Source organism: Cantharellus anzutake (genome assembly GCF_015039405.1).
Source record: "Cantharellus anzutake strain C23 chromosome Unknown EI90scaffold_4, whole genome shotgun sequence".
NCBI classification, from domain to species: Eukaryota; Fungi; Basidiomycota; class Agaricomycetes; order Cantharellales; family Hydnaceae; genus Cantharellus; species Cantharellus anzutake.
Window position 1 is genome coordinate 941,173 of NW_024066954.1, and position 17,026 is coordinate 958,198.

General features: G+C 49.0%; 7 protein-coding genes across 7 annotated transcripts; 4 read left to right on the forward strand and 3 right to left on the reverse strand.

The window, feature by feature from the left end:
• The first annotated feature begins 1,410 nt into the window (after positions 1 to 1,410).
• On the forward strand, positions 1,411 to 2,539 carry EI90DRAFT_1727103 (uncharacterized protein). Its single transcript, XM_039052079.1, has 4 exons — positions 1,411 to 1,651; positions 1,705 to 1,850; positions 1,905 to 1,939; positions 1,997 to 2,539. Exons 1-4 carry the CDS (start codon positions 1,541 to 1,543, stop codon positions 2,197 to 2,199), a joined length of 495 nt encoding a protein of 164 aa, XP_038922297.1. The 5' UTR covers positions 1,411 to 1,540; the 3' UTR covers positions 2,200 to 2,539.
• Positions 2,540 to 3,084: 545 nt separating this feature from the next.
• On the forward strand, positions 3,085 to 5,456 carry EI90DRAFT_3143709 (uncharacterized protein; the record flags this gene model as incomplete). Its single annotated transcript, XM_039065046.1, has 7 exons — positions 3,085 to 3,107; positions 4,324 to 4,390; positions 4,415 to 4,553; positions 4,624 to 4,862; positions 4,892 to 5,013; positions 5,069 to 5,224; positions 5,273 to 5,456. 7 exons carry the CDS (start codon positions 3,085 to 3,087, stop codon positions 5,454 to 5,456), a joined length of 930 nt encoding a protein of 309 aa, XP_038922298.1.
• An 18-nt stretch (positions 5,457 to 5,474) lies between these two features.
• On the reverse strand, positions 5,475 to 6,826 carry EI90DRAFT_2989133 (uncharacterized protein). The gene is made up of 3 exons (XM_039056058.1): positions 6,645 to 6,826; positions 6,349 to 6,589; positions 5,475 to 6,281 (listed from the first exon to the last, which is right to left on the reverse strand). The coding sequence occupies exons 1-3, from the start codon at positions 6,810 to 6,812 to the stop codon at positions 5,584 to 5,586; spliced, it is 1,107 nt and encodes a 368-aa protein (XP_038922299.1). The 5' UTR covers positions 6,813 to 6,826; the 3' UTR covers positions 5,475 to 5,583.
• Positions 6,827 to 7,662: 836 nt separating this feature from the next.
• Positions 7,663 to 8,744, forward strand: EI90DRAFT_2905368 (mitochondrial carrier domain-containing protein; the record flags this gene model as incomplete). Its single annotated transcript, XM_039054202.1, has 6 exons — positions 7,663 to 7,838; positions 7,885 to 7,971; positions 8,033 to 8,344; positions 8,402 to 8,433; positions 8,483 to 8,616; positions 8,676 to 8,744. Coding segments are annotated over 6 exons (810 nt in total), but the record flags the coding sequence as incomplete, so codon positions are not given.
• A 68-nt stretch (positions 8,745 to 8,812) lies between these two features.
• Positions 8,813 to 10,144, reverse strand: EI90DRAFT_2965721 (uncharacterized protein). Its single transcript, XM_039055538.1, has 5 exons — positions 10,070 to 10,144; positions 9,926 to 9,983; positions 9,837 to 9,858; positions 9,247 to 9,788; positions 8,813 to 9,192 (listed from the first exon to the last, which is right to left on the reverse strand). The coding sequence occupies exons 1-5, from the start codon at positions 10,089 to 10,091 to the stop codon at positions 8,913 to 8,915; spliced, it is 924 nt and encodes a 307-aa protein (XP_038922301.1). The 5' UTR covers positions 10,092 to 10,144; the 3' UTR covers positions 8,813 to 8,912.
• Positions 10,145 to 12,125: 1,981 nt separating this feature from the next.
• Positions 12,126 to 13,315, reverse strand: EI90DRAFT_3143712 (Methylthioadenosine phosphorylase; the record flags this gene model as incomplete). The annotated part of the gene is made up of 5 exons (XM_039065047.1): positions 12,126 to 12,405; positions 12,460 to 13,001; positions 13,056 to 13,077; positions 13,141 to 13,198; positions 13,288 to 13,315. The coding sequence occupies 5 exons, from the start codon at positions 13,313 to 13,315 to the stop codon at positions 12,126 to 12,128; spliced, it is 930 nt and encodes a 309-aa protein (XP_038922302.1).
• Positions 13,316 to 14,051: 736 nt separating this feature from the next.
• Positions 14,052 to 15,944, forward strand: EI90DRAFT_1729010 (uncharacterized protein). The gene is made up of 7 exons (XM_039052084.1): positions 14,052 to 14,469; positions 14,517 to 14,626; positions 14,689 to 14,916; positions 14,978 to 15,182; positions 15,239 to 15,438; positions 15,492 to 15,855; positions 15,939 to 15,944. Exons 1-6 carry the CDS (start codon positions 14,287 to 14,289, stop codon positions 15,751 to 15,753), a joined length of 1,188 nt encoding a protein of 395 aa, XP_038922303.1. The 5' UTR covers positions 14,052 to 14,286; the 3' UTR covers positions 15,754 to 15,855; positions 15,939 to 15,944.
• Positions 15,945 to 17,026: the final 1,082 nt, after the last annotated feature.

Consider the following 17,026-nt stretch of genomic DNA (forward strand, 5'->3'; position numbering starts at 1 on the left):
AACAGTTGCATCCATCGAATTCGTCCTAGTCCTGATCGCAGAGAGTTGAAATTACTCAACAAATCAAAATTCGTAGCACAGAGCCTGATGTCAACAGCAAATCTCACTCAAAGCAGAACTTCTTTTGACTTCCGATTGATCAAGCACACAGGAGGCCGGGGTTCTCAGCAACAAACATACGGGCATGCATCGGGAATACTGGGGATTCATGCCTTCAACCAAAGTCTGTCGCATGATGTGGCGTTATCCATTTCCCGATCACATGTGTGCTGGGGAATGAAGATGAGGGGTCAATGCAAGCGCGAAGTGGAAATGTGACCGTTTGATACGTACATCCCACAGCACCAGGGCATTGACACAAAATAGGTGAGTTAAGGGGAAAGTCCGAGGGGCACCTGTTGGGAATATCTCGGCAACAAGATTGGGGGATTGCATGCACTCATTGCTTGTCTGTACATTTGAGAGGGGAGTCCACCCATCATATAATTTACAATTTGCTCGTACAGGTTCTGAAACAAGGTGATCGCCAAAGTGGTTACACGGTGGAAGGCCGGGCTGGACGCAAGATACTTTTGTCGCCTCGACCTCCGCACGTAGACCATCGGGGACGGAAGGTACGACGAGGTGACTATCGCAGAACAGAAGCAGTTTGCACCAGCCATTCTTGGGTGAAACGCGGTGGCAGAGGCACTGGATGAACACGTTACCTCCGACCTCCAGACTAAAGAAGGATCCACAGCGGGAGAGCGGGGGTCGAGCATCCGTTATTTCATAAGACGGATTGACAGTGAAACATCGGACAACAAAGGTAAGCATCTCATAGTATCCTTCGCCTGCAGCCTATAGCTCGCCGAGCAGAGTCATCGCCACAGTCATTTCCGCAAAGACGCTGGCACGAGACGTCCCAGTCCAAGAAGAACCAACACTTATGTTTCCCAGATGTAAACACCAGTATTTTCGTATGCTATTTGTCACAGTGGAAGATCATCTAGGAGACGACGAAGACCAGGAGTGCCAGTGCCAGTAACTGATAGATAGTCATTATTTACTGAGGGATCATGCTGTCAATAAGGAACCCCTACGGTCTGAAATCGGAGTTGTTCCGCTCGTGCCGCGTGTGACACGGCTAACTGAGCACATTCGCATCCTCGGACAAGAGTGCAACTCTAGGGCGCGACACCGAGCATATCAGAGGCACATACAAGTTACGTGGAAGAATCAAGCTCGTCTGCTGCGGTCCGTGCAGGTTCGGGCAGTAGCGCCCGACCCAACTTTGCGCAAGTTGCTAACGATTAACTACACCCTGCGGTGACGCGACTGCAACTGGAGTGGGGACATTCATCGCGCAGACTTACGCCAAAAAACATCACCGCTATTGCACAAGGTGGTGCATTCGTACCCAGGGAATGTGGCACTCAGAGTCATTGTCTATTTTCTACTTTATTTTCATGTATTTATTCCGAGACCTTTTGCCCTTGGCGCTCACGAGCAGCATCACAGAACACCTCCCAGTGTATCAGCTCAGGACCTCCAGTAAGAAATGCCAAAGATTGTCTCTCGCAGTGCCGTTTCGACCTCTACCGACGCAGTCCCAACTGAAAGCGCATCTGCATCACTGAAGGTATATTATTGTCTCTGTGGGGAGTTCGCAGTAAGCATATGCTGGTTTGGGACCAATTTGAATAATCAAAGTTTGCTCTTTAGCTTGTTATCGACAAGGATATCACTCTTCTACCCCGAAGAAAGACGGATGGAGCGCTGATTCTAAGAGCACAGGGGGTCGAGGGGCAAACCAAAGCTCAAATATTCAAACTTAATGTGAACATCTCTGACCCCATTTTCATCAAAAGGTGCCAAATTTGAAAATCTAAATCGCTTATTCTGCGCTGAAGCCCACGATGCAGGGACAACAGTCTAGAACTCCAATACAGGTATACATGTGAGGTATAACAACATGAAGGTGCGGTGCTGGTTCGCTGAAAATTTCGGTCTGTAGGTACTCGATGCACTCTTCCCATTGGATACCAGACTACTCCTCCAATTAAGTCCGGGCCTTATGTTTACCTGATCCATGGCTCAGTCACGCAGCAACAGGGGGTTGTGCCCCATGCAGCCTTTGAAGGCGAAAATGAGACATACGAGGCCTTGAGGGCCCGTGAAGAACTAGAAATTAACCCCCCATCAACGGCTCCAGAATAATCACAGCAATGCTTCCGACACAGAGTCAAGTGGTATCGGAAGATTGTTGCAGTGGTAGATCATTCGCCAAATGGATTGGGAGGCTCTTAATACTTGGTGCCCATCTTCGCTTTTGAAGCCCTTTACTCCAAGGTTCCCATGTTTGGCATCACATCTGACTGTTTTACATTATAACCCGGCAAGCCGCGTCTTGAAAAGGCGGGTGCTGCTACATGTTCATTCCTTCCATACGCCTTACGAAGAATTCCTGCCCTTTGCCTCGCTTCCCGTCATAACCTTGAACAGATCAGCTTCCTGGGAGACTTCGACCTCCGCTCCCGCATTGCAGTCAGCTCGAAGTCACACCCATTCTTATAGAATTCATCTCCTCTACTCTAACGAATCCAGCCTTGAAAGTGGAAGCCTGCTCAACTTTGAAGGTTATTTTCTCCTAGTGGTCTAGCCTGCCACAGTCAAGATTGCCCGAACCCATTCTGATACAGATGCACTGAGACAGAGGAAGGCCCCCTTTTTGCACTTTCGCCATCGCCCCTAAATTTCACCATGTTGAGATAGCCCACTTCTGCACGGAATAAGATTTGTGGGACCAAAGAGCTTAGTGGATTAACTTCGGAGGGTGCTAATGGGGGTCATAGGCGTCTTGTACCTTGCTACTGCAATCTGGAACAGTGTCGCCGGCTTCACTCCCTAAACGATACGGCGTCCTTTAACAGGAGATGTTGACCTTGCCCGCCCCACTTGGCTCCCACTCCGCCATGCTTGGCATCCCATGCATAGGTCAACCTGTCACTTTCTAACTTGCCTTTCCGACTTGAGGTCCCAAACAGTTTACTCATAATGACACTATCCGTGGGTTGACTACTGAAGGAAAACCTCGAAGCGAACATGCCTGCATTGATCCTCTCGGCGTTTCTCCCAGTGCCCAGCAATGCCTGCACAGAAGCTATGAATTGACGCTCACCTCATAGAAAGCTCTCTTGTATTCATGCAGAGGGTGTTGTAGCCTGAAGACAGCCCCGACATGGGGTGCTCGCGTGATTTGGTTGGTTCTCTGTTTCCTGTTATCACATCCCCTGCTGGTTCTACGTGTCTATTCAGTACTACATCCCAGTTTTCTATGTTGGTTGTGCTTACCAGATACCGGGTCGCCAGGTCATGTCCTCAAATTCAGCATGAACGGACCCTTATTGCAAATAAACGTGAAAAAATCACCGGATCCCATCAGAGGGTAGCAGACAAGAAGAATAATAGACATGTGGGCTATGTCTACCGAATACAAGTTATATTAATCTGGTTCCTCCATCAAATCACAACTAATGTTAACCAGCTATGGATCCGTTGCGTACCGAGCCTATCCAGCGCCCCGTTCTATAGATAGATTGTTGCGGTTCATCATTTACATGGGGAAGATCATTTGTGGCAGGTCACGTAGGTGGTCCTGGCATGAAGCCAACGGAAATCTAGGTCCTTTACTCGTCGACCGGTGAAAGGGGGCCATGCTACAATCCAATACGGGGGAGTCAAGTGTTTTGCTGAGGCGCTTCATGTTGTTATCATTTTCCCCGCGTCTGTCACAAAAGTGCAGCAGTTCAATACTGACACTGAAGGGGTGCCATCGCCTGCAGGTTTGAGACTCTAGTTAGGCGCAACAAAACTGCGCTAACTCCAGCGATGAATGTTTCAAGGTTTCTCCTGCTTGGCTAGGACCTTAAGGTCCAGTGATGTTAGATTTTAGAGCGTAATACGCTCTATGAACCCAGAGTAGGGATGATGTGAACATTGGATGTTGAGAACGAGACTGGCCCAGTGATTTGAATTTGAGAATGACAGATCGTCCCAAACACATGTCAACACTTAGCCTTTAGGCAGGTGACCAGCCTCTATGGAATAAGATCCCCGAGGTCACCTGCTACACACTCGTCCTCCTACCTTGTATCTGGATAGCTCCAACTGCCACGTCGTCACGAGGCTGCGGAAAAGAGAATCACTCCGCCAGACTCGTTATTACGGGTGATGATCACAGAATCCGGACTCTCTTCCGTTTTCAGAAAAGTTGTGATTTTTTTCAAGCAGGTTTATTCACAGACCTATAATCGCTACTGCAAACTGGGCCTGCGGGGCAAGGTGGGTCTTACTTAGGCAGGGCCCCACTGGCCTAGGTCTCACTTCTGCTGCATATCGCATCCTGAAGGTCATGTTGTAGGCTTTCGTGTAGTTTCTCGCATTTCTCCATGCCGCCATAGTTGGGGTCCTTATTTTTATCGGGCCAGCAGGTTTATTTCAAACGCTGTATGACATTGCCCAGAGACTTCACAACATGCCGTATGGATGGCTCATTCTCTTTGCCATCGCTAGTGAGTTCCTCGTGCACTCATAGAACGCTCACTACGTCCGTGAAACTGACCCTTCGTTTCATTCATCCAGTCATTGTCTCTTTCCCTCCACTCCTTGGACATACAGCCATTAATTCGATTTGCGGATTTGCTTTTGGCGCCAGAGGGTGTTTAATAGCTATCCCTGCAGCCGTTATTGGGTCGGCTGCGTCATTCTTGCTACTGCGAGCCACATTTAGACGGCGTGTAAAAGCGTGGGCGAAGCAGAGTAAGAAATGGCAAGCAATGGAGCAGGTCATCGTGCGTATCGTATCCGCCGCGGTGATGTGCGTCAGCTATAACGAGCCTGCGTGGCATAGGATGCGAAAGGCCTGCCATTGATCGTCCTCATTCGGCTTTGCCCACTTCCTTGGGTCTACTCTAATGCATTCTTTGCTTCCATTGAGAGCGTTCGGTTGTGGCAATTCGTCTTTGCGACGCTGTAGGTCTTTGCAGACTTTCGTTGAGATAGGACCATGCGCACAAACAGTTGTTAGGTGCCTTTCCCCAAAAATATTTCTCGCCGTCTTCATCGGCTCGCAGGTTGCCGATCTGTCCGATGGAACGCACCGAAAGGCCCTCTCCACGGGCGTCAAAATTCTAGACATCCTCTCCATTGCCGTGAGTGTTGGACTCGCGTTGGGAACTGGGTGGTGGGTTTACTCTTCATTTTCTAAGCATCCTCATTAACATTTTCACAGGTATGTGTGGTCGATGACTGACGCACATATTCAAAACATAGAGGATCTTCCACGAGAGACCGGTCGTTTGGTAACTGACGTTTTAGACAGTGTCGGCACTCCGCTATTGCACAATTTCTCGAGTGAGCCAACCGACGAGTCAGTGCCATTAAATCAGATTGTAGCGGATCTGACAACCCCATAGTCATGGAAAGGGATAAATGTGCAAGTCCATGATGTATTAGTAGTATCATACGCAGGTATTCAATAGTGAATCTTCTCTAATGGTCAATAAATCATACACATCTGGAATCTGACTTTGCAAACGAGTTTCAGTCATACAAATGTAAGAACAGTAATGCGAATGTCGCCATAAGAATAAAAAGCAGGATCCATTTCCTCGAATTCCGTCCTCTCTCTCTCGCTTGCTTTAGTTGAACATTGCCTTTCTCCACTTGAGTTTGCGTAGTCATAGCTTCATCATATAACGTATCAACCATTTCGGTCTGTCGAGCCAGCTGCACGACAAGCTCTGTTTGTAAAGCGCTGATTTCCAGTAGACGAGATTCGGCTAGCTGGACGCTCTGCAAGGTGTCCTCCATGGATTTGAGGATCGCAGAGTTTTCCTCCTCGAACTGCAGTATTTGCGATTGGGTGAGTTCAATGTCAGCATCGTCATCGGTGTCGGATTCAATATAGTCCACTGCGGTTACTGGGATGTGTGACGAGGGAACATTGGAAGATGACGATCCCATAGAAGCATAAACATCTCTTATTGCCGCAGCTTTAGTGTGTTCGACAGACGCGATCGACCCAAGTGTCCGAGAGCGGTCCAATTGTCGTCGTATCCGCTCCTCCTGCATCTCTTTCTGAGACTGACTGAGCTCAGTAAGGCGGCGGGTGAGATACCATGTGATATTTGAACGATGGGCGGCAACGAGATCCGCGAAAGGATCACCCAAGGATATCAGGGAAGGAAGGAATTTTGTGAGCGAGTTCACAGCGCTCCGCGAGGCGCTCTGTACTCGAGCTGCGGACGGTCGTACGTTGATCAGGCGAAAGTGGTAGACTATTTGTGACTCGACGGTGTAACTCACCTGCTTCGAGCTTTTCAAGGCGGGAAACCCTCTCTGCACATTGAGAAATAATAATACGTGCCTGGAGATCTATCTGATCTCTTTCCTCATTAGATAGGTGACGGATGTCCGCCCAGGAATGTGACCCGCTTGATAGGTCGAACTGGCGTGTTGGCTCCCGAAATTTGGCCGAAACATCGACATTCAAATAAGCTTTTCTTATGCCATAGAGCAGTCCCGATAATGAGTGGATATGGCCAAGCTATTCTTCCTTGCGTAAGTCACTGCGCAGCGACGCAACAAGCTAGGAGACTGACAATCGAGTAGGCTTCTGGTAGGTACACGTCCTGACCCCGTGCTGCCTTCGCGTTTTCAGGTGCGCCAAGATGCTTCCCTCTATCTGCCCTCGGTTTTGGAGGATAGACACGAGCGAGTTCTTTCACTTGCTCGCGGAAGCGCCCAGTGTGGTCAACGACGTAACCCATTGAGGATATGTCACGTTGTTCGCTTTCCAAAAATGGAAGTTGGTCCGCTCTCATGGGGTTTCGTCAGTCGATCCCTCCAGCAGGGATTTTTTCTGGTAAATCCGAGCCATGGACGCGTGACATCTATGGAGGCTGCTTCAACCTAATGTCTCTAGGTGGACACACACCCTTTAGGAAGCAAACGTCACGTCCCTCGTAACATCTTTCTCTGCAGGCGTTGCGCAATGCACTCCCGAGTCACATCTTATACTCCAAACCCTCTCTGACTAAAATACTATCCACGCTAGTATCCCGTTTCACTATAACAGCATTCCTCAACTTCTCATGGACCTAGTTCCCACGATGGGCTTCCAATTCATTTTTCAACACAAGAGTTCTTGTGCCACCGCAAGATGAGTAACCCTTCGCAGAAGCGTGATGTTCAAGACGGACCAAACGGCGTCGGCACTGAAACGCGTGCACCCGTCATGCGATCAGTAGTTGGCTCGTACGCACCAATTCATGATCGTTCGCGTGCCATCGTTCCACTGTGGCTCAGTGATGATCGCAGTTTTCAGTTTGCAGTCCAATTTTTTGGAGCTGGGGTTGCCAGTGAGTATGTGAGGACCATCTGTAGCCCCCGAAGGCTTAGCGAGCCTGGGGTACAGGCCACGTCTCCTACTTTGCGATGTTCACTAATGATGTGATAGGTATGGTTAGCGCTGTTGTCACCAATCCTGTCGATATCATAAAAGTTAGTTTATACTTATGCCTTCATCTACGTCCGCCCCATTCACCTTCAGTGCCTCGCGAATGGTGTGAAAGGTTCGGCAGCAATTGGATAGGCATTGTAATGTATCTTTCGCATTGACAACCCCTCACGTTAACTGGACCACATCTAGACGCCAGGTCATTGTGGGCTGTTGGATCCCGGATGGCCCGTGATGAGGGTCTCATGAGCCTCATGAAGGGAACCAGTGCGTCCGCAGCTCGCGAGGGCACGTATTCAACAACCCGCCTCGGGACATATGAGGTTTTCAAAGACGAGTTAGTGGGACTTCCTCTCTGTTGAAATCGGTCCCCAACTTCCCAGGTTAAAGGAACGGACGCGAGAAACTTTTGACCCCGAGGGGTTGCCTTTGAAAGTAACTGCTTCCGTCATAGCTGGCACCATTGGGAGGTACGAGTCATTCCTGCCAAACCCAATGGGGAACATACGTTCGGCTGATATACGCCTGCAGTGCCATTGCCAATCCAACAGACCTCGTTAAAATCCGGATGCAAGCTTATTATCCTCCAGCCACCTATCCTTATCACTCAATGCGGCACGCTTTCTCCTCAATTTACAACGAAGCTTCACACAATGGGCAGCCTCCATCCGTTATCGCTGGTCTTCGCTTTCTCTACCGGGGAGTTTTTCCGACAGTCATCCGTGGATGGACTGTTGCGGCAAGTCAGATGCCAGCATATGATCATACAAAGCAAGTATTGAAGTCCAAGCAGTTGGTCAGAGAGGGCTGGTTGGCTCATTTCGTGTGCAGCAGCATCGCCGGGTAACTATAACATTATTCACGATTCGGGGATTTACTGATACATCATTATTGTGCTAGATTGGTGGTTTCACTGGCATCTAATCCCGTAGGTGAGTGCTCTCGATATCGCAATTCGTTCGGAACGTTCATGTCATCAAGATGTTATTAAAGTTCGGCTAATGAACGATTCCATGGGTTTGTATAATCGGTCGATCCTCGCATGTGTTAATTCCATACTTTGCCACGAAGGGCCATTGGCACTCTACAAGGGATTTACAATGTGTTGGGCAAGAGTAAGTAGCCTTAGAAAGGCCAGATACAGTTTACTCACTAGTCTATGTAACACCGTTAGCTTGGCACACACACAGTAGTCACATACATGATATACGAGCAGATCCGACTGGTGCGTTTGATCCCCTGATATTTCTTCGACCCTGACGGCGCGTCGTTTTATCATTAGTTCGCTGGCGTAAAGCCACTCTAGACTATACCATACCACGCCCGGTGGCAGCCGGACAGTGGTAATGAGGCACGCGTTTGGATTCTAGATTAACATCAATCTAGTTTTACTTGTTTACAGACTTTGAATCTAGTTAAAGTACTGCGGCAGAACGAACTTGAGCTTCTCCCTATCTTCTTGTGTTTGGTAATCCCTAGGGGTCACGATGGAGTATCTCATTGCGCCTACCGCGCTCTTCAATACAGTCCCACTTTCCACCATATCATGGACATGACCTGCGATGGTAGCGATTACTTTGCGGGACGTTTCGGCGTTACCACGCAGAGTCTTCACAACTTCTGCGACAGTCACAGGCTCATAGCCCGCGCGCCAAGCGTCATAATCAGTGGCCGACGCAATGAGCGTGTAGCTGATTGCGGTAAAGTCAATTACTACTGCAAATTGTGATCGCTCGGTGACTAACCTGAGCTCAGCCTCCCTCGCCAGCTTGGCCTCTGGCAGCACGCTCATGTTGATAATGTCGCCTCCCCATGCCCGGTACATGAGGCTCTCCGCGCGAGTCGAGAACTGTGGACCCTCCATACACACCACTGTTTTGCCTATGTGCAACTGCCTTTCATGTGCATTCCCATCCCCTTTGATTGCTTCTTTAACAAGGGTCTCGACAAATTCAGATAATTCTTTATCAAAGGGATCTCCAAACATAGCGTGGGCAACGACGTTTGTGTCATCAAAAAAGCTAGCTTTCCGTGTTCCTTTCGTGCGATCGATGATTTGTGATGGGATGATAAAATCTCCGGGACGGATTTCTTCCCGGAGAGATCCCACAGCGCTGAAGGCCAAAATTGCGCGGATCCCAAGCGATCGTAAAGCGGCGATATTTGCTCGAGAGGGGACTGCCGATGGGGAAATTGACTGAGTGGCTCCATGACGCGACAGGAATGCAATACGATGTCCCGCAGGAGCCTCAGCAATGGTTATGGGCGAAGAGGGATAACCCCATGGCTGGTATGTGTGGGTCAATGTGAACAACTTCCTTGATAATCAGCTTACAGTTTCAGGGTTGACTTCCTCACTGCATTTGGGCGTGATAGGTGAGGGGTACGGAGCTTAGAAAAATATAGAAACCGAGGAATACGAACATGAATGTCAAACTGTCTAGCTTGTGTAACCCGGATCCACCTATGATACCAACGAGTACTAGGAAGCGCGATCACATCCAGATCATCGATATAGTATGATAGTATTTAGGCCACAGCTGTCACTAGGTCTAACAACTTGCGAACCTTTTGGGATGATCGATGACATGTTAGGTCTAATCCGGAGAGTTTGGACGATGCTGAGTAAGGATCTACGTTTGGGCAATTGAGGTGGAAATTCGACACGTGAGTGTGGGCAGCCGAATAACGACTACCTCACCCGGTATTCAAATTCAAAGATAAGAAAGAGGTTGTGCCATAGGCTCGGCGGTAATTTGATTTCGGCCTGTCTGCAACGTCTGAGGATTTATCGCCACTATCTCAGTCTGTCATGGACACTAGTTTCCACGCTTGGCTTTCGGTTCATTCTTCAACGAGTCGCCGATGTGTGGGCAACCGCCCGTTCCCACCACTAAGATGCACTAATCGGCGTCAGCGCTACATCAGGTACATTCACTACGCAATCGCTGCAATAAAATCGCTCGCGTGCCATCGTCCCACTGTGATCCGGTGATAATCACAATTGTGGGTTTTCTGCCCGGTTTCTCGGAGCTATGGCCGCTAACAGTGAGTCCCTTCATGAGGCGACTTCACCGTGAACCATTCTGACCCCAATGAGCCGCAACTGCCCGGCCCAGTTAACTTGGTTGGTCGTTGATGCGACAAGTATGTCACACTACCTGTGCAACTGAGGCCGACGCGTTCATGGCCACTGTCCGCGAGACATTGGTAGCCAATGGGGCGGATGCAGCTTTTGGAGACGGAATCGCACCTAACCTTCATACATCCACAGGAATATTGGTAACAACAACGCAAACCATGCCTATCGGATCGATATCATCAGATTAGTGTGGTGACCTAGCCACACTGCAAGGCGGGACATGTGGCTGGCACTCTAGGCCTACCAAGCCTTCGGGAGTGTAGGATTTACGAGTCACCTGTAGATAATAATAACCGGTTTCTCCTACCTTGCTGACACAGGGTGTATCCACTGCATGAGTTCGCTGACAACAACAGCAGTCATTGCGCGACCAACGCGTCCGCCGCACATGCATATTCAACGATCCGACTGGTGACATATGAGGCGTTCAAAGGGGAGCCAGTGGAACTTGCGATAAGTGTTTGTTGAATCTCGTCCCCAATTCTCAAGCTAAAGGAAAGAGCACGAGGGACTTTGAACTCTGAAAGATTGTAATTGCTTCTGTCATCGCTACCATTGGAAGGTTCGAGTCATTCTTGCCAAAATGAATGGCTAACGTTCACCCATTACCAATCCAGCAGACACATTTATCAAAATCCGGATGCAAGCTTATTACCCTCCCGCCACCTGTCCTTATCGCGGTTCAACACGGCATGCTTTCCCTTCAATCACATAATGGACAACCTCCAGTTGTTTCTCTGCATTCGCTGTCGGGCCGACGCGCTGGCCATCTGCGGATTGACTATCGTGGCAAGTCAGATGATATATGAAGCAAATATTGGGGGTTGGGGGAGGACTGGTCTGTCACATGAGACGCGCGTCAGCGCTAGTAATAGTCCCAGTAACCTAGCTAGTTGATAACAAAAGCGAGGGACAAGCCACTCGCTTTGGTGTATAGGGACTGTATGGATCGTGTCGATCGGGAAGTCGGGGACGATCGGATCTACAGCTGGTCTACGAGTCATTAGCACACTCTATGAGAAACTAGCGTAGAACGTACTAGGATACCTAAGTCAGTGTGGTATGTTTTATAAGGCAAAAGCTGGTTCCCTTATACGTGAACTGAGGAACGACGTAAAAAAAAAAAAAATTCCTGGTTTGCAAGCAAGTGCTCTGAACAGAGTATATATACAAGCCTGGTAGCAAGACGACCAAAGGTAGAGTAATACGATGCCGCAGGCTCAACTTAGCAGTGAGTCGGGTCATAGCGTACATCGATATCCAAGAAAAAATACACACAGCCTTAGCATCCACATACATGGCATATGAGCAAATCCAACTGAATATTTGAACCCCCATTGGCCCTGACAACCTTGAAAATATCGAAACGTTTTGTTCTGCAACGCTAGTGTAATGAACAAAGATAACGATATAACACGTTTGAACCCTACACTAATATCTGCAACGTTTCTACATCGGGTACACTGATTCGAAATCTAGCTTCTAGCTAAAGTACTGTGGCAAAATGAACTTCAGCTTCAGCTTATCCTCTGGGTTTTGATGATTCTTAGGCGTCACCATGGAGTATCTCATTGCGCCCTCAGCGCTCTTCAAAAGAGTCCCTCTTTCTACCACGTCATGAACATGGCCTAAGATAGTGGCGATCACTTTCCGGGACGTTTCGGCGTTATCATGCAGAGTCTTCACGACTTCCGCGACAGTCACAGGCTCATAGCCCGCACGCCAGGCATCATAATCAGTGGCTGTCGCAATGAGCGTGTAGCTGATTGCGGTAAAGTCAAGTATCACTGCTAACGGTGATGGTTTGGCGACTAACCTGAGCTCAGCCTCTCTCGCTAGCTTAGCCTCTGGCAGGACGCTCATGTTGATGATATCGCCTCCCCATGCTCGGTACATGAGGCTCTCCGCGCGAGTGGAGAACTGTGGACCTTCCATGCAGACCACTGTTTTGTCCGTGTGTAACTGTTTTTCCGGAGCACTGCCATCCCCTTCGATCGCTTCTTTGACGAGGGGCCCGACGAAGTTAGATAATTCTTTATCAAAGGGATCTCCAAACATAGCGTGTGCGACGACGCTCGTCTCGTCAAAGAAGCTAGCTTTCCGTATTCCTTTCGTGCGATCAATGATCTGTGATGGAATAATGAAATCTCCGGGACGGATTTCTTCCCGGAGAGATCCCACGGCACTGAAGGCCAAAATTGCGCGGATCCCAAGCGAACGTAAAGCGGCGATGTTGGCTCGAGAGGGGACTGTCGATGGAGAGATCGAGTGCGCGGTCCCATGACGCGCCAGGAAAGCAACGCGATGTCCGGTAGGAAGCTCAGCAATTGTTATGGGCGAGGAGGGATAGCCCCATGGCTGATATCCATGAATCAATGCAAACAACCTCCTTTTCCTCGATGACTAGCTTACGGTTTCAGGGTTAACTTCCTCACTGCATTTAGGCATGGCAGGTGAGAGGGACCAGATGAACATGGAGAAAACGAAGAATACTAACATGGGTGCCAGATTGTTTAGTTTGTACAATCCAGATCCACCTATGACACCAACGAGTGCTGGGATGCGGGATCACGTCCGGGCAATCCATATGGTGATGTCAACATGTAAGTCACAACCGTCGCTAGGCCGAGCACAGCTTGCACACCTTTCGGGGTGGTCGTGATCGATGACATGCTAGGGCTAGTTTGGGCAATGCCGAATATGGGTTTACGGTGTGCGATGGTTCACGACACCGGGTGAGCAATTTACATATATAAGATGGCTTAGGCAAATGACACGGGATGATGTCGGGAATCGGCACCTTAAAACTCCGTTTTTGGCTTCAGGTTCCTTATGTCAGCACATCTTCCCACGTTCGATGAGCGGTAATTCGGGCCAGTCTGATGATGTTTGTGCACTCTGTTTATCTGAGAGTGTTGAAATCTTGGTTTTCTTGGGAGTTATAGTGCGCTGTGGCCAACTCACAATGTGATGTTGAGCTAGCGGCGCTATATTTCCTTTCTTGGTATTCCTGCTGCCAAAGTCAGTGCGCCATTGAGGCGACTGCTTATAAAAGCAGTGAACAATTTTTTCACTTTCGTCTCCCTCAGTTCAACAACGATTGACTGAGGTGAGACTGCGCTTTTACCACACATTTATCTTGTCACTCATGTACCCTCATGTGCCCTAGCGTAAAACGCTAGGTAATTAGTTCCAATCTAATTAGTTCAACAACGATTGACTGAGCGTAAAACGCTAGCGTAAATCGCTAACATCCTAATAGAGAGCTGATGGGATGACGCTTGAATGTCAATTTCGGCGGTGCTTCAGAGGAGCTGGATATATTACTTAATGCGATCGTTCGAGGGCTGAGGCACGTGGTGCGTCGAAACGCTTGGTTAAGTGTGAGGCAGCCTACCGCAGTCAATCGCTACCCCTACGCCCGCCTGAAGTTCCTTGCACATTAACGCTCTGTATCCTATCGGTATTGGTACCTGACGAGCCGCATACATCCGGGGTAGGCTACCAGTCTCTATTCGAACACATCCGCATTAAAGCAGATTCTCTCCATCAATTCCTCACGACTAAGAGTCTGTCTACAAGCACCGTCACTCTTGCATTTTGATACTAGGCCCAGCATCGCCGCTGCTTATATTCAGTTTCTATGTCGTCACAGCAGTCGCCAGAGGAGGATTTACTCCCTAAAATAAAGGGCGCATACCGCTTGCTAGCCCTTTTCACTGAGCAAGGGAGTAATGGACTGGTTGATAAAGTCGTCATCCCCCAAGATTCCCTTCGAAACCTGATAGACGTTCTCCGCCCTGGAGCCTTCGAATCGATGACAAATGTGAGTACTCAGCCTTCTTTTGCGACAGAGCTTGACATGCCCGGAAGATCAATTTTGCTGCGCTCGATGAAGTTCTGCTCAAGCCTGTCGGAATCTACGGCAGCAAATCCCGTATAGTTGAATTCCTTGAGGAAGTGAATGCTATCGACACACCTACGTATGTTCTTGTCCTATTTCTTTATTGACTGACCAATCCTTTTACTTCCTTCCCGATCCTAGTGCCAAAGAACTTCTGATGCCATTGCCTCTTAATGGAGTTCCTCCGGGTCCCTATTTAAGAACGGGAATATATCTAATACTTGATGGCCTTACCCAACAGAGGGAGCATTCTATGGACCTTGACGCAGGTTTGGTGCAGCCTGCCTTCCTTCTCTATTGGCCCGAGGAAAATACCTGGGATGACGACGCTGTAGGAGACATCACTAGAAATCGCACGACCTTCATGCAGTAAGTTCTCCAGGTCGTGCATGACATGGGTGAATGGTCACGTTTATTCGGTTTGCCTCAGTTACTTAGGCCAATTGAGCAACCAATTAGTCGCGCTTCTTTCCAAGGAGCACGCCGACAGCATTGTGTGGGATGGGGATGCTGCAAATATTGCTGAGGGAGAGGTTCCCGACTCAGACGAGAGCGATGATGACCTAGTTTTTCAGTTTGTCGTCCAGAAAACTGTTGAACAAGAAGAAAGTGTGAAAGTACATGAAGGCTTTGAGGTCTGATTACGCAGATTTATGGCCGTCATGTTTCCGACTTACTCGTTCTGGACCAGATCCCCATTTCCTCTGAGTTGTTATCTACGGTAGATCCAGATCCTCAACATGCTGGAGAACTGGATGTGCTCTTGAAGCCGCGAGTGGTGTTGGGTGACACGCGCCAGGCCTTGCTAGTAACGGAGTTTATTCCTCAACGCCGCAACCCTAAAAAGATCACCGCACACATCAGCGGCATGGCCCTTCAGAAAAAGCTCACGTATGTCGCACTGTCCCTGCCAGTGAAAACGCTGATTTTGGACACACCCTCAGAGACAATGGGAACTCTATTCGATTAGCTGATGATCTTCGTGTTGAAGCACTGGAAATTCTCATCGAAAATGGCTTGGAGAACCATTTTAAGTCACTTTGCGAAGACTACAAGGAAACCAAGAGGCGAGAAGAGCTCATGGTGCAGCAGGAATTCCAGTCACTTTGTGCTGGGGCCGAAGAGGCTCTTGCCAGTGATACACAAAGGCTGGAACATCACATTTCGAACCAGCTCGTGCAGCATTTAGTGAATATGTATCCGTAAGGAGTGAGGTTTTCCAGCTACATGACTGGCACTTTACTCCAATTAATAACAGGCCGTTCGAAGTGGAGTTGGTATCACAAATACAAGACGTCACGTATCGAGGTAACAGCCAGTTTGTGCTTTAGTTGCCCAACAGAACATTGACCGATCCTTCTGACCGTCTCACTTTTTGCCTTACACTATAGGCCCAGATGACGTTGTTGTACATCATCTATCGCCCCTGAAGGATGGTGTCTTCGATCTGCTCACGTTTAACTCCATTATCGAACCCGGCTTCCAGGATCTCAAACGCCGCTTCATGGCCTCTGTCGAAGCCCTCAAGTTTCGCAAAACCGAGGTCAGCCCCAATGAACTACAGAGGCTCGACACCGCTATTTTGACCGGGACCAACTGGGACAGTGTAAAGTCTACCATCCTCGAGGAGCCAACTCCGTCAGGAGGCAGTGCCCTGTTGCCAACAAGGCTTGTCGCCTCCATCACTTCGACAGTTGGGCGTCGTACTGGTTTCTTAAAAGCGCGTCGGCCTCAGAGGCACGAGACAGCTCCCATGAGTGATCCTGAATTCATCCGACGCATACACAATGAAGATTATGGCGGAACACTCGACTTGTCTGTGACCAAGCTTTGCAACAAGGCATTAAATTGGCTCCTGCGTTCCATGGATTCCGAATCTCGGAAACTGGCCCAGTCGGAGTCAGCTGCATTTTTCCAGCAATGGAAGTGTGGCATAGATACCGAATATCGTCTCAAATCCCAAGAGAAAAGATGTAAGCTGCTGCTGCAACTTAGAGACCGAATCAACGATGAAAGCAAGGCGAAGGGCACCGGGTGCGTACTTATGTCCTAGGAACCTTTGCCATCACTAACTAGTTTCTGTAGAAGTCTTCAACTATGGGTCCACGATATCGCTCTCAATGGTGGTCACCACAAATGCAGCAGTACGTGAAATGAGGCATGGTGACTCTGATCAGCTGACTGAACGCCTGCATATCTTTCCTTGGTCCCAGGTTTCAAATTCACGTCTATGCAGCTGAAGCACGAGCCTGCGCATTTTGAGCACACACTACACCTACTTGGATTGATGACTGAAGACACCCAGGAACTTACTGTGGACAGTTCAGTTGTGCCGCGCCCTGTTTTCCATCCTAGGGCACATTCCATCTGCTTCAGGGTGCCGGCCACTTCCAGACTAAGGTCGGTGAACAAATCAGGTTTTGTTCAGTGTGCTGACATCGCCTTAGGCATGTTCAGCTTCTGGAGGGTTCTAAATGTA